Here is a 15,784-nt window from a genome sequence, read left to right as displayed (position 1 = left end):
CGTGATTGGCTCTCGATCTACAGGCGTCTGTTCTGATACCTCACCATAGCCTAGTCAGCAGGACTGTATCTATTGCCTTTGCCATTACTCCGTACTAAGTCAATGCTCCCCCCAGCTCCCTCTTATCTTGGTTGTGCAGCTACATCCAATGTATACAAGTGCGTGCAATCTATGGCACTGGGACTTTTCTCACTCAGGGTTGCCACAATACGCGAGCCGGGTCCGTGAGTGTGCAATCATGATTGCTTTTGAGGCTCAATTCGCTCGAATCATGAGATGTAATTGTTATTGGTTATCGCTGGTCCCACAGGATCCTTGGTCCGCGGGGTCGCTATCGCCGGTCAGCGCTAGCATTGGAGATCTCAAGACCAAAAAACCACCGGGTTTCGTTCTCTTTTGTTGTTAAAATGGGCGAACTCCCTTAGTTCTGCGCCCAAAGAACGCAGGGTCTGAGTCTGGTAACTTGCCTTACCAGTACATACCACTCAGCGCTGGGCAGATAAGGCTGCTACGCCTCAACGCCGGCCAAGAAGGGGATCAGCTAAATGGCGAGCTCATTGCCAAAAGCTTGGAAGAGCTTCCTCCACGACAAAAATCAGGCACTGCAGCTCAAGTAGATCTGTTAGACCCAGAAAAATACGTTTGCTTTAACGCGATCTCCTATGTTTGGGGCGAGTCAACCTTCACAGACACCTTCTTCACCCCCCAGGGATCCATCCCCATAACAGCATCACTCGCTTCTATTCTACGACGGCTTCGAGACGAGGAAAAGTCCCATATTTACTGGGCTGATGGCCTTTGCATCAATCAGTCAGATATGGCTGAGAAAGAAGTCCAAGTGTCTCTCATGGGCATCATTTACAGCTCTGCCATAAAGGTTCTGTGCCATATTGGCGAAGAAACAGAGAACTCCACCATTATACTAGACGCCATGGAGCGCTATTGGAAACGAAACATCCGTCGCGGACTTGTGTTGGGTCAGGGGGACTCCCTTATGCTCTCCGGAGAGTCAGCCGCAAAGCTCTTGGATATCCCATACCCGACAGATGAGGAGGCAGATGCTATTGAAGATGTTAAAGGAGGCGAATGGCCTGCGAGGTATCTTGAATTCATCTCCGCGCCATGGTTTCACCGTCTTTGGGTCGTGCAAGAGTTTGTCCTTGGACGTCATGTACTCATGATCGTAGGGCGTCGACACATACCTTGGGGGCGGCTCTGGGTAGGCACTTTATGGTTCAAAGGAGTCAAATGGCCATGGGACCCTGTAAAGTTCACCAACGAGGACCTAGTAAGACTTTTCACATCATACAACTCCATGTGTCTCGTTCTTTCAACTCGACTCATCGATCTCAACACGTCACATGGCCGTGGATTTAACAACATTGCCCAAGTACTCCTTAACGGACTCGAGATGAATCAAGTAAGCTTGTCAGTAAGCATGGTGCTCTTTTCCTCCCACGGCTGCAGTGTGCCGCGAGACCGTTATTTTGGTATTCTCGGCATGGTGGTTGAGCACGACAAAGAGAAAGCACTCAGTCTTCGGCCTGATTATACTTGCCCGATGAGGGACATAACAATGTGATTCTGGAAATATGCATTGCAGACCCATGCAGGAGGATCGCTCCTGCTTTGTGCTGGTCTACCTGGTCGTGCCGAAGAATACCCTTCTTGGATACGAGATCTTTCTGCACCAAAACTGATGAAGCATGTCTGGATGGGGCGTCCGGTATGTACTCCAGGGCATGCAGCAGGGGGGCCAGCAGACACGTGGTCTATATGCTTCAGTAAGGATGATAATGATCAGTGTTTTGTCCAAGGGTACTATATCGACGATATTACAGACATGTCGCCCAATGGGGCTTCTGATCCTTTCAACTTGGTTGCACTGGCTCTCTGGATTCAAGAAGCGTTCAACTTCTTCACCGGACCTGAATCGTCAGTCGGTGACTCAGATCCACTATATCCTCTAACTTCTGATCCTGTTTGCGAAGCGGCTCTGAAGGTAATGCTGGATTACAACGAACAAGACACCATGAGCCCTGATGACGAAGAATTCAAGGCCTTGTTGCGTATGGGATTGTCCTTGCCTTCCGTCGCCTTCTCCAAAGATGCTGAGAACAAAACGACGGGAGAAGATGCGGAGGAAACAGAGGCCACCGAGGAAGAGACCATTATGGGGAGGATCATTTCTGGATTCCAAGATGAAAGATCCACTTTATGGGAGCTATGCTTTCGAATACACAAGGTAAGGGGATTGGGCTTTTATAAAACCAAGAAGGGTCTCTTTGCTCTGTTGCCAAAGTTCACCCGTCCTGGGGACTCTATTTGGATTATCAAGGGATGCGGTCTACCTCTTGTACTACGGCAGAGTGTAACCCATCATGATTCATATGAGCTGGTTGGAGGTGGCTATGTGTATGGGGTTATGAACGGGGAGATGCTGGAAAAGCCTGGCTTCAGGTGGCAAGAAGTCTCTCTTAGATAGAACTACCTTGTGTATTGATGAATATTAAGCCAGTGTGATAGTATATGTTTGTCCTGACGTGGTCTCAACCTCGTCTACCCCCTTTCCATCGATCTCAAAGCTCGAACCACCCGCGACTCTTACTTTGAGAGTATTTCCTAGTCTGGATTTGACTTTAGCTTCCACGAGAAGCCCGTCTTTCCAAACGATGAATACCTGGAAGCCCCCACGAGCAACAAGTCCAGAAACTGAGCCAGACTTCACCTGGGAGCCTAGTGCAGGCAAGATGTGCACAATGCCAGCTTGGCTCTGGAGGAGTGTCTCCGCCACAGCAGCAACCAGACCAAAGTTGCTGTCAATCTGGAACGCCTGACCAGGTTCAATATTATGAAACAAGTTCGTGGCGGGGTGACGACCAATTAGAGTCTGAATGTTGTCATAAGCCTTGTCCCCATTGAGCAATCGAGCATAAAGCGCTGCTGTCCACATGCGTGACCAGCCAGTGGATGCACCGCCAGCAGCGAGTCGAAGCTCGATACTCTTCTGAGCTGCATTTGCAAGAGTCTTGTTGAGAAGATGGGACATTGCTCTGGCGGGGAGGAGGTCAATAAGGTGTGAGTAATGGCGATGTCCCGGTTCAGCTTCCGTGTAGTTCTTACGCCACTCTTGAATCTGACCTCGAGCCCCGATTTCGGTGGGTCGTAAACCATTTCGGTATGTCTGTGCCTTTGAAGGGACCCTATCCTTGCTGATATCGATGTCAAGGATTTCGGCAGCCTCGATGACGTTGGAGAAGAATTCGCGCAGTAGAGAGTTGCCCATGGTGACGGAAACATCGAGAGACTCTTTGCTGCCAGCCTTTGACCCATCCTTAGGAATAATGAAAACATTCCCGGGTGAAGTTGAAGGCCCAGAGGTCCATGTACCATTAAACTCAAAGAGATAGCAGTCGAAGAATGTTGCGATGTCTTTGAATAGCGGTCAAGCCTTTTTTCTCAAAAACGTTTTGTCACCAGTAAATCGATAGTGCTCCATCATAAGCTGAGAGAGCCAGACGTTACTTGATGGCCAGATGGAATAAGCTGTTCCACTGTCGTGAGGAGCCGAATCACCCTAGAGATCAAGATTATGATGCGATACATAGCCCCGGCAGCCATACATCTTAGTAGCAACTTCTGATCCTTTATCGCGGCTGCGATACATGCGGTCCCAAAGTGGTCTGAGGGTCTCCGGGAGGTCGGTTGTCTCAGCTAGCCAGTATTTCATCTCTGTATTGATGTTGACGGTATATTTACTACCCATCAGAACACCATTGAAACCGTAAGTGGCCAAATAACAGCGCTATAACCTCATTAACCTCATACTATATAGCCATCAAAAGCAAGCCTTGACATTTCTACTTCAAAGAGAGTGTGGCTGGGCATGGGATGGGTGTCGAACCGACATATGAGAAGTAAAGGATAATGGCCATGAGTCGTAGTAAGTTAAGCCATTACACTCCTATATGAGCATATTAACAACCGCCTCAAGTTTCTACAACACAGTTTCGGGCGCCGTTCAAGTTGAGCAACCACCTCAGTTTTATGGAGGAATTGTCGCTGAACCAATGGCTTCAGACCTAGATCAAATAGCAATCGTCTTAACAACATACCACACAGTAATGACAGAATGGAAGAAGGCCAAAGAGACAGATCAATCCATCATTTTCAGAACAAAATGGAAAAGGGTCATCCTCGATGAAGGTATATTCTTTTCTTACACCCATCTTGCAGGAAGATATCTGACCCGGAACCAGCTCACTACATTCGAAACATCAACTCGCAACTCTCTCGCGCCATATGCAGTCTTGATTCTGTGTCCAGGTGGGCTGTAACAGGAACACCCATACAAAACAAGCTATCTGATCTCACGGCTTTATTCAAATTCTTACGTGTCCATCCATATTCGGAGAAGAGACATTTTGACGCTGACATCTCAAGTCTGTGGAAGTCAGGCAACGATGAGAAAGCAGTCCAGCGGTTAAAAAGGATTACCAGTTGTCTCTTACTCCGACGTCCAAAAACTGTGATTCAATTACCTCCTATTCATAATCTACAGCTCCAAGTGGAATTTACAACAGCCGAGCGACAACTGTATGAAGATGTCAGATTACAAGTACTTTCCCAGCTCAACGATTCAGTCCCGGCATCTTTAAAGTCCCTGCAGCCAAATTTCTTCATCAATATTCTACAGAAGATTGAGGCCATGCGCATGATATGCAACCTCGGTCTTCAATATCATTTGCGACACGAGAAGCCATCCTTCCACGAATCATCTAATGATTGGCAATCAGAAGCACAAAGGGCGTTCAACCTGAGACGCGAAGAAGGCGTTATTCAGTGTCAATTATGCGGTCTTCGCCTCGACGAAATGGAAAGTCTTGTCGACGAGGGAGTGCAAGGAGGGAAGCCCTGGTTCTCTCGTTGTCTTGCATTCCTATGTCCAGTCTGCTCTCAAAGCGAGACTAATCGAGAGAAATTTTGCCCTCATAAGCCATTATGCTGCATCGCTACGGTCACAACAGACACCCCGTTCTCAGATTTGTCGGTGGGCATACCAACCTATTCTCACGAAATACCCTCCAAGGTGGCAATGTTGTTGTGCGATCTTGAAAAGCAGTCTCCACAAACTAAATGGTACGTCATTTGGAATTCAACAATAACCGGGGATGACTGATCTTTTTCCAGCGTCGTTTTCTCTTCTTGGAGGACTACGCTTAATGTCATCCAGGCCAGTCTTGATCATGAGCATATTCCATGTCTGAGATTCGACGGCACTATTATGCAGAAGGAAAGGCACAGCGTTATCGAGAGGTTCCGCAATGACCCTCATATTAGGGTTCTACTTTTAACCTTGACGTGTGGTGCAGTTGGGTTAGCCATTGATGTTTCTCTCTTCTAAAGTTGATACACTGACGTTCCTATCAACAGACTTACATTGACGGAAGCTTCTCGAGCTTATTTGATGGAGCCAAGCTGGTATGTTAGTAGCCTTTTGCGCTGATTTGATGACTCACTACGGAATAGGAATCCGACACTGGAAGACCAGGCGCCGGCACGAATTCACCGGATTGGACAGACCCAAGAAGTGACTACATTGAGGATGTTTGTGCAGAACTCGTTCGAAGAGGTGAGATTGTAGAAACCACCGACAATACAACGCTAAACTAAGAGCGTTACCAGAGAATTATAGAGGCACAAGCCTCCAAACGAGACCTAGCGCGAATCCTTCTTACTCCATCCAATAGTGATGAAAACGAAAATGAATCTGGTTTAAACCGCTTGGAGGTATGTTGCCCTCGACCTGAATATTGAAGGACTTTACTAATCCGAGTGGATTAAGTTCCTGCGCCGTTTGGTTTAGAGGCGATTGTTAAATAGGATAAGATATAGAATAAAGTATTTTCAGTATAAAATTAAATAGAACACCCAACTCGGCAGATACAAACGACTTACGATACACGTTACAAAACTCGTAATTAGACCTCGTAGAATTTATCAAGTCTAGCTCAGAGCTAATGCAAGCTTTCCTCCATTCCCGCAATATTCACGTTTTTGGGTTACTAGGACTTGCTAAGAGGCGTTGAGAGGCGTCGAGCGGGGCTGGATCATAATGTCTCGTCTTTTGGCGCATTCTGCTAGCAGCGGGAGCTCCCGTCATCAGTACCAAGAAGCCAGACAACGATTACGACTTAGTTGTGACCCAGAATGGCACTGAGGAGCCTTGCTACATTAGTCTTGCAGGACTTTGGGGAGATCCTCCGGTATACGCAGATTAGTTGGTTATCTCGGTGACTTTGCGAATCAACATCGTACCACTTTTTCAATGTGTTGGTTGTTATGAAGTACTGTCCTTGAGCGCGTTGTCAGAACGGAAATGTGGGCATCTACTAATTACATAACGCTTATCTTGACAAGCCCATGTTTTGGGTCCATACTGTTAGCAGCCGGGTACCTCGAGCTTTCCGCACCAGAGAAAATAACAGGGGTCGGCTTATTTGTTGGCTCTAATCTTGTAGCGTCTCGATAGTGTCGAATTAGTTTGAGCAAAAACACCAAGACAGGTCTAGCAATTCAATAGTCTTTCAGCTGCCCCTGACTAGAGGTTTCCATTGCAGCCGAGGGCATCTAAAAAAGAAAAGCTCGGTTACAATATGCGTGATAAAGCCGCGGAGTAGTGCGGCCTGCTTTTATGTATTTATCTCCTTGTTTTCCTCGATTGTAAACTCTAGACTTTTAGTATTGTTTTCTCTTGCTGTGAAATTTGGGCATATACACTCTTTTTTATCTCGAGTATCAACACCGGTCATTACAATCGAAATGATGCGCAACACTCTCGTTCTTGCCGCACTCGCGGTCACTGCCCTTGCCGGACCTTGTAAACCCACCAGCTCTTCCACCGAGCTTGTGTCGACCACTATCGGGTCGACCGAGTCATCCTATATTGAGACCTCCGTCACCGACGAAGCAACATCCTCTACAGCCGTCACTGAGAGCACAGACGTAGTCACTTCCATCGCCAGCTCGGATGCGACCACTACCGCCGAAGCCACCACGACCTCGGGCTCCGAGTCAACAACAACAGCTCCACCAGATGACAGCTGTGCAGAAAGCCTCTACGATATGAATGGCGAGCCTGAGTTCACAGATCGGATTGCGGACTGCCAGGACTTGAATATAGTCACAGTCAGCTCCTACCAAGTGTAGGTAACATCTATATCAATTAGTAGAAAACCAGCTGACGATCTCCCAGGACTATGACAGTGAAGAAGCGCGGCAACGTTATAATCATCCCTACAAATCCGATTGTGCGTCGTGCCGAGGGCGAGGCGGCAGCGACTATCTTTCCGACTAGTGTTCCAGCTTACGCTACATACTGCGATAGCCCATCAGCCTACTACGAGGCTTGCTCTCAGTTTGGCGTTACTGCGTTCACAACTACAATTCCGGAGCCTACGACTACTGAAACTATTACTGAGTAAGGCACAATGGCTTGGCTTTATATTGTATAGTAATAACCTTTATTTCAGAGCTTAATCTTAGACAAATCCTATCTATCTAATTTATTTTTCTTGCGAAGCAGTCGGAAGGTTACCCCAACCTTTGTGATGCCTTTACTAGCATATACTACTTTATAACTCTTATTTCACTTATCGCACGAGGCCGAAGAGGAGGCAGTGTAATTTAGATTTCGACGAATATCTGTCTGAGGCGATGATCTTGAACTCAATCTTGTTTATTTCGCAGACTGGTAACTGGGGGCATTGCTTGTTAATAAGCATGCTACTACGATCTGGAGATAAAGTATACAGTCTGGTTTATTCTATTTAAAATCTGTGTAGCAATTCCTGCATATTCTATTTCCCTAGGGCATGCACAATATTGTGTACGGATTGTATCTTGGCGTAAGCCGTGCAAAACCTGTCCCAGCGACCATCCACAATACCCCTCACGCCAAGCCAGTTTCTCTCGACCAACAGCATGTATTCTTTTTCTCACCGTCACTTGCCCTCAAACCAAGTTTAGCCTATATCAATCCTTCGGGCTGCCTCCTTGCTAACTTCATTTCGACGACTGTATGCCAGCCATTTGCATCCCGGGTTTCAACCGCCCTACTAACGTGGCATTTGTCGCGGTCTCGACTCTATGCCAAGCGCCTCTTATGCATCAGACAGTAAGCGACAAGGCTCAAAACGGAACTCTTTCTCAGCAGTCAAGGGTCAACCAACAAGAAAGGCTCGTCACCTGCCATTTGCGGGTAGATATACCTCGTGCCTTTTTATTCTTGGAATGAACGCTTGGTCACAAGACTTGCATTCTCCATCGCTTATTACCCTCTGATCTCTTTTTCTGAGAAAACAAATCTTTTACTGTATTTTTCTTGAAGTGTCATTAACAAACAGCTCGGCTTGACTAACTCTGCGCCAAATTAACTTACGGCCTATCCCTTTCTCGACACCTAGGTACTCGTCAGTGCCCATCTCGCAATACACAATGCGCTACGCCCCCCTACTCGCCACTCTTGGCTGCGCCTTCTTCCATGCCAGCTATGCATTCGAGTTTACTGGCCCTGACTCTTCGGAGAAGCTTGATCTCACTCAGCCAGTAACAATCACATGGAACGCAAACAGTGGATCATTCATCGAACCAGAGGCTCGCGCACTCGATCTCTGGTTCTATTTCATGACCAGTGACGGTAGCGGCCGGTTGGGCTGGGAACTCGATAAGAATCTTTCGCTCCCGGCGGGCTCGTATAAATGGAATCCTGACGGGGTCGTCGAAAGCATCAACAAGACGGGCGCCTCAATCTCACCAGACGCGGTGCATGCCTTTGAGGCGAGGTTCATGAACAATTCTGGGAGTTGGTTATCAGCACTCGAGAGCGACAAGTACGCCGTTGAAGGCTCTGACCTTATCCGAAATGGTGCTGTAAAGGGTGCACAAGTCGGCTTTCATACAGCTGCTTTAGCTTTTACTATCGCAAGCTTGGTACTCCTGTAATAAGAACTTGCCGCAGTATGGGAGCTAGTTAAGCGACAGATCATCATTGAAGCGGTTGGACTTTTGGACATGACTATGCGGGGTTGGGTTCAGGCTGCGAGAGAGGACAGTCACGAGACTATTCTCAGGGATGAGAAGCATTAGAGGATCGGTGTTCATTAAACAATTGCTTGCATGTCATGAACATATGATAACCCTAAATTATTAGTCAACAGTTGCCAGTAACGACACCTCCAACCCAGCCTGAATCAATCCCACTCCAGCTACAACTAAGAGAGGAACCTCTCTGGTAGTTCGATCGGGATTATTGACAGCTTCGCAATATGCAACATTGCTTGCTTCACCCAGTATATTACCGACCTCCAAGAGAATAGCTGCCGTCCGGTCAGAACTAGCAGCATCGTGACTCAGCTCGTAGAGATGGCCCGCCGTGACAAACAGCCCCCAGTTCCCAATAACCATGCTAATCAAGGCCGCCATCCCGCGCTTATCAAGAGTAGGAAAGCCTCTATTGGTCCTGTTTTTCATTGTCTTCTTGAGAACAGGACCAGCCACAACCTTCACAGCAATATTCCTGTAATGGAAGCCCTTGAGAATGTCGTTTGATATAGGATCTTGGGACACAGCCATTCCAGCAACAACGTGACAAGCGATATGCAAATATTTTAGGACTGACATAGGCCCACTAAAGGCGTTCTCTTTGCTGTCTGAGGAGCCATCGGCCTCAAGAGGGATGATGAACACATTCAAGAGATCAATGTCGGTCCCAATGGTGTGCAAGCAGCGGTATATGCTCTTCTTCGTCGAATCGCTGATTTCTTTCAACGCTAACCAGATGTATGAAGCAGCACGTGAATAATAGGAGAGCTCGTCCTGAGGAGGTGGTTGACCCAGAACGGTTTGGAGTGTATGCCAGGTATCGGAGTTGATGAGGGCATTTACATCGTCGTTGTCGGGAAACGGGGCACTGTTGTTGGCGATTTTATATATGACGGTATAGGCAACGGCTACAATCCAGCAGAAGAGGTCAAGTAAAGAAGGCGCGCTTATCCCCAGATCACTGAGAATGTCGGAAACAATTGGGATATGGAACTTTGTGTCAAGAAGCTGCATGGCGGAACTGGCGAACTTTGTCAGAAGATCCAGAATAGCATCCCCAACGTTGCCAAGGGTAGAGATCAAGACATCGGCAAGAATTGCAAGGAGTTGTTTCAGAGACTCTTGCAGAGGTTGAGAATGGACGTTGTGGGCAAGGGTCTTCAGGTCGTTGTATGCTGCCGTTACAGTCTTGTTTTCATTCTCCAGACAAGTCAAGACGTTATTGACAAGCTCTTCTACCGCACTGTCATCTGTGTCGGTATCAACGAGAGTCAGGGAACAAGCGTTGTTCTTGTAGTGGTTAGAGAGCATTTGTGAGCCAGATGTGTGACCTGCTGACGGATTCTGACAGTTTGCTGACAAGGGCTGGGTTGTAGCCTGGCCAATTGTGGCCGCCCAGCTTGTATCACCAGCCCATTTGTTGATCATGGTTACGACGGCATCCAAACTCTCATTGAAGAACGGCTTTGCGGATGCCATTAGGTCGATCTGCCCCTGCATAAACAGCTTGGCGATGTTGTAGATGACGTTTTTGGTGCGCTTGATATCCTCCCAATCCAAGAGAAACTCGAGGAAGCGGATCACATCCTGAATCACTGTCTTGATGGCGTTGAAAACCCATTCGACGGCACCAACGACTGCATCAACTGTACTAAGAACTGCATGGTAGACCTTACCTGCAATGGTGGTCACGAAATGCCACACGTCGCTTGCTGCCTCCTTGACTATGTGAACGATAGCTTCCCCTACTGATTTGAGGGCGTGGAAAATATCGCCAACGTCAGCCTCGATCGCATGGCCAATATCTTCAAAGGTGTCGCAAATAGACCCGAAAAGACCTGAGCTGGGATGATGCTCTGGGATTGGCTTGGGAGGGACTGGCTTGGGGGCAACCTTCAGAGGTGCATTTGGGTTTTTGATGGCGCCGTAGACAGTGTTGAGATTGCCCAAGGTAGTTGCAGCACTTTGTGTGTCGTTGGATGAAGTGGATGGGTCGATGAGAGGGGCTGTAGTTGAGGGCCCAGATGTACCTCCTGCGACGACATTCTTGGGGATTGTGGCTGCTCCCAAGGCAGTGGGTGTGTTGAGCGAGGTGATCTTTTGGAAATGCTTATGTGATGGATCTATGACTGTTGGATGACCGCCACAGGTAACAGTGATGGATGTTCCGTTTAGGGTGTTGTGCGTGTTCTCAACTACCGTCAAACTACCAGTCTTGTCCGAGGAGACGGTGATGGTAGTTGAACTCAGGACGTAGTACAAGCCATTGATGTAAACTGGAGTTCTAGAAGGTGCTGTGACAGAGACAGAGACATTCCCTGCAGGCATCTTCTTGTCGTCTGCCAGTTGGATGGTGGTGGTGTATGAGTTAAATGCGATAGCCTTGGTCTTTGGCGGTGCCTCGATAACAAGAGACTCTTGTCTCCAGAGCTTGGCAGTTGTCTCTGTAGCCTGCACCAATCGCCAAAGTGAGGTTCCTCCAGAAGCGAAGATGGTGTTGCTGTAGCCCGTGCGGTTCACAAAGGCCGACATGTTCTCTATGCCGTTCATCAGCGGGAGAGGTGTGCTCCATGATGCCGCCGTGCCAAGCTGTGTATTGGGACAAGAGCTGTAGTAGATCTGATCACTACCATTCTTGCCCCAAACAGTCGTAACACCGCCGTGTGTCATGGCTGATAGCTCAGTCGTACCCTGGAATATACTGTTGCTGAAGATTGTCGTAGCAATTAATTGTCCTGCCTGACTGTTTGCAGGGAACCAGAACAGAGTCTGGCCCCCAATGGCATACAAGTCTGTCGAGTTATTGTACGCCCTTGCCGTTGCTATCGCCGACGCAGTGACGTTTCCGGGTAGGCTGAGGGTGCGAGACGCAGGCGGGCCAGATCCAAAGGCGTTGCTAATGGGGACATAGACAAGTTGGCCCGAGGTTCCAGATACACCGCAGGTAAAGACTCCGTCAACGAGTTCATTCTGGAACCTGCCAACGCAGCTTTGGTATTTACCGTCTTGGATGTCTACCGGGACATCATGCGGAGTCCAGTGTTTGTCGGTTGCTAGTGGGTTGACGTAGAATCGAGAGATCTGCTTGATTTTGTCGGAGGTTGAGCGGTCGATGTCAACAATGATGTGCTGCTTGTGAGTGGCATCTGACTCGGCGAACATGACACCTGCTATGCCTATCGCAGTGCTAGATGTTGATGAAGCATCAAATGGAATCGTTTTCCAGGACAGAGTTGGTGCGGGAGTCCATGCAGCTGTTGAGTTGTGATTGTACAGAGACAAGAGCAGGTGATCTGTACCCCCAGAAGTAACAACCATTGCCAGGCTAATAGTACCGTCCACAGCGCTTTGGTTGGCGTCGAATGTTTTGACAACTGCACTCTTATCGCTGGCAAAGGCGGAACTGAGGGTGCTGGATGAGAGGTCTACTATACGCCATCCTGTTGAGCTGGCTCCGCTCTGCTCAACAATAGCCTGGAACACATTTGCAGAGCTTAGACTGAAAAGAATTGAGTGGCCATCTTGCGTCTGTAAGGCCTCAAACTTGCCAGCAGGATTGACAATCTCGCCGGGGACGTAATTCTGCATCATCTCCGTTGTAAAAGTCAGGGAGGCTGGAGTAGCCGGAACTGGGGCGGGTACGGCGACGGGAGCAGACTGGGAATCATCCTCTGCTTTCGCCGCTGGGATCTACAGAGTGGATTAGCATAGACTACTTTGGATCGTGAGTCTTCTGGGCATACCTTGAGCATCGCTGGGGAAGTGATGGCTTCGTCGGGGTCCACATATGTCAGGCTGCAGAGGAGATCGCCACTCGGCGCTGCTCTGACATTCTTGTAAGTAAAGACCTTTCCTCCTGGGAACACAAAGTTCTGCAAAGCTGCGGCATTGAGGGAAGTCAAGTCGATGATTGCTGGTGCCTTGAAGAAGCTTCCGATTCTTGCCGCTAGCTGATCAGTCTGGAAGTAAACGTGCTTCTTACTGAATCCCGTATGCGTAGGGTCTGGAGTGTTGTTGGTATGAGTAATTTGAAGACAGCCCGTCTGCCCAACTGATAGCTCATAGTCATCGACAGAAACTGCGCAAAATGGCGTACACTCATCACTGAAATCGTCGACATCTATGTAGGGAATTTCTGCACCGGTACATACAAACAAGACTTTGACAGCGAGTTGTTGACTAATCGTCAGAGTGTTGCCAACCAGTGAGACTCTGCATTCGTATTCAGGTATGACGTCTAACCTGCAATGCTTTGAGCCTATTACCGAACCACGTGTCGAGCTTGTATCTGGATCGTCAATGGCAGAGTATGCAATGACGCAGATATTATCACCCCCACGAGAAATAAGAGACTTGGGGGTCTGGTTGTTGATCGTGGTCAATGTCCAATCAGCCCAAAGTTTCCCGTCTTCGTACGCTCGTTTTCCCACGACGGGATCCGTGGTGATGCAGCTTGCCTTAGCTTGTGGAAGAATAGCATCGAGTAAATACTTAGCAAAGACCTCTCGCTTGATGGCAACAACACCGCTTTCGGAATTGACGCTGGCTGGCTCGACCCAGTTCCAGGAGAAATGCTTAGCAGGCGGAAGTTGTGTACCACTAGTCATACAACGGTAATCGAGAGTGGTTGCAGCAAGTTGTTCCTTGGTAGGATTCTTGACCGCATCTCCGTTGCTGTCCTTGACGCGGTTGACTTGGAGATCGAAGGATTTCAAGTGGAGCTTAGAAGGGTCTGATGATGTTTGAGGAACGGCGACAACGGAAATTGGGGGACAGTGGCAATTCTTGGTGAAAGCCGTCCAGATGTTCCCAAGTTGGCCAGAGACAACAAGGTGAGCTCGACTGCCAGGCCTCATGCCTTCAATGACAGGGACATTCTGAACCGTCGCATTATCCATATCCAGCAACAGCTGTTGCAGACTGAAGGACGTGCTAGAAATGTTCTGAAGCCTTTTGAGGAGTCGTTGCTTCTTGGCTGGGTTTTTGGCAAAGTGCGGTGAACCATTCAACTGATTGTCGAGACTGGCATGAACAAGGCTGACCCATGTTTTGAGAGTCCATGGACGGCCCGAGGGTTGCCTCCAGACATTCCATTTACCATCGGGGCTGGCTGAGGTACCCAGCTCATTCTCAACAATATGAAAGTCGGAGCAGAGAATATTGAACGTGGCAAAGTTGGCAAGATCGCCAAGCTCTAGAATGAGAGGGAGATCCTTGGGCTCTACACCTGGAGGAAGCCCCATACGGATCTTGACACCGACAGCGAATCCCACCTTGGTTAGCGCCTGGACCCGAGGGTCTGTATGCGGGGTATCCCGTGGGACCTTGAAGGGATCAACCCCGCCTGTTTTGGCAACAAGGTCTTCCAAGGTGACTGGGACCACTGCATTTGCGTTCGATGGATTCTGGACCTGATTAGCTGGCTTCACAGGTGGTATCATGCCCCTGAGGTTATCTGATTGCGACATGAGGCGACATACCGAGAGGAAGCAAAAGTAGTTACAAGGCAAAATGTTGTTGTGCAGGTACATGCACAGATCCGAATTTATACTGGCTTGGGTAGTTGAGATGACAAAGTCGTAGCCATACTTCGGGTTGGAAAGGTTAGAGCCAGCTCCCTGGTAAAGTGGAGATCCGTCGGCGATCTCCATGGCACAGGCAGGAGTAAATAACCGATAGATAAAATGACGTTCAATAGTTGGAATATGTCTGTTGGAGGTACGATGTGCTGATGCAATTAGTGGAAAGCCAAGAGATTTTATTCAAGAGCTACAGAGACCCTGGATAAAGCGCAGGTAGCTACTAATAACTCTATTTACATGGAAAGTCAATAGTAAGTCGAGCTGAAAGCTGAAAGTCTTATCATCAGACCATATTCTGAGGCAAATATACGCCAGGAGTCTAGACTCTCCTAGCTTTACCTACGAAGCTCAGTGTCAGAAGGCATGTTGTCGCTATGGCTATGAGCTAAGTGCTATTAACGAAATCTATGGCGCTGACTATCGATATGCTGGAGACAAAAGTGACAAATGATGCCGAGCTACGCTTGCTGCTTTGGGATAATGTCGCTTATCTTTTTTGTTTTACTGGTAGGATTTTTGGCCACTATTCCACTTGGGTCTGGTGGATTTCCATGCTGTTTTGAAAAGAGTCTGGACTTCTATTTTGCAAAAGTGGATGAACGTAATTCTCTGACGTATATTTATATATGAGATTAAGCGTGGCACCCTTACCAACGCCGATAATATCGGACCGAACCAGACATTGTAAGGGAGGTGCTGGGTGTTATCCTCAGTTTCATCGGCTTATGTAATTCTGCAATCTGGACCGCAAGTCTTGTCGCGTTTAAAAGCAAGATAACAAATCTGTATACGATTGCAGAAGGCTTAATAGAAAGGGCATTAAATAAATGTCATATTAGGGATTTGTGCCGCGTGATTGTTGAACAAGAGTCTGGGTCTTGGATGTATATCATGTTGCAGATGTTAGTTGTCCTTCAGAGGAAATAAATTTACTGAGTCGCTTATTCTGGCTATTCGCAGTAATGTCGCAGCGATACTAAAATAGGTAGAGGAGCCAAAGAGGTTAAAAAATAATAAATCAAATTATTGTCGCAGTTTACGCCATTTACCATGTCTCATTCTAAACTTTGCTTAGCTATCGGGTAGACTTATTACGGTTG

The 15,784-nt window shown here is 48.0% G+C and overlaps 5 protein-coding genes across 5 annotated transcripts; 3 read left to right on the top strand and 2 right to left on the bottom strand.

Annotated features, from left to right (window-relative positions):
• Positions 1 to 817: 817 nt before the first annotated feature.
• J7337_010186 (uncharacterized protein) lies at positions 818 to 2,485 on the top strand (the record flags this gene model as incomplete). Its single annotated transcript, XM_044827772.1, has 3 exons — positions 818 to 1,420; positions 1,604 to 1,726; positions 1,805 to 2,485. 3 exons carry the CDS (start codon positions 818 to 820, stop codon positions 2,483 to 2,485), a joined length of 1,407 nt encoding a protein of 468 aa, XP_044678366.1.
• A 24-nt stretch (positions 2,486 to 2,509) lies between these two features.
• J7337_010185 (uncharacterized protein) lies at positions 2,510 to 3,286 on the bottom strand (the record flags this gene model as incomplete). The annotated part of the gene is made up of 1 exon (XM_044827771.1): positions 2,510 to 3,286. The coding sequence occupies one exon, from the start codon at positions 3,284 to 3,286 to the stop codon at positions 2,510 to 2,512; it is 777 nt and encodes a 258-aa protein (XP_044678365.1).
• A 3,536-nt stretch (positions 3,287 to 6,822) lies between these two features.
• J7337_010184 (uncharacterized protein) lies at positions 6,823 to 7,484 on the top strand (the record flags this gene model as incomplete). The annotated part of the gene is made up of 2 exons (XM_044827770.1): positions 6,823 to 7,205; positions 7,256 to 7,484. 2 exons carry the CDS (start codon positions 6,823 to 6,825, stop codon positions 7,482 to 7,484), a joined length of 612 nt encoding a protein of 203 aa, XP_044678364.1.
• A 1,012-nt stretch (positions 7,485 to 8,496) lies between these two features.
• J7337_010183 (uncharacterized protein) lies at positions 8,497 to 9,003 on the top strand (the record flags this gene model as incomplete). Its single annotated transcript, XM_044827769.1, has 1 exon — positions 8,497 to 9,003. One exon carries the CDS (start codon positions 8,497 to 8,499, stop codon positions 9,001 to 9,003), a length of 507 nt encoding a protein of 168 aa, XP_044678363.1.
• Positions 9,004 to 9,207: 204 nt separating this feature from the next.
• J7337_010182 (uncharacterized protein) lies at positions 9,208 to 14,753 on the bottom strand (the record flags this gene model as incomplete). Its single annotated transcript, XM_044827768.1, has 3 exons — positions 9,208 to 12,792; positions 12,846 to 14,507; positions 14,583 to 14,753. 3 exons carry the CDS (start codon positions 14,751 to 14,753, stop codon positions 9,208 to 9,210), a joined length of 5,418 nt encoding a protein of 1,805 aa, XP_044678362.1.
• Positions 14,754 to 15,784: the final 1,031 nt, after the last annotated feature.

This window comes from Fusarium musae, chromosome 7 (genome assembly GCF_019915245.1).
Source record: "Fusarium musae strain F31 chromosome 7, whole genome shotgun sequence".
Lineage (NCBI taxonomy): Eukaryota > Fungi > Ascomycota > Sordariomycetes > Hypocreales > Nectriaceae > Fusarium > Fusarium musae.
Note: the sequence above shows the minus strand (reverse complement) of the source record. Positions and strands in the feature narration are given on the sequence as shown.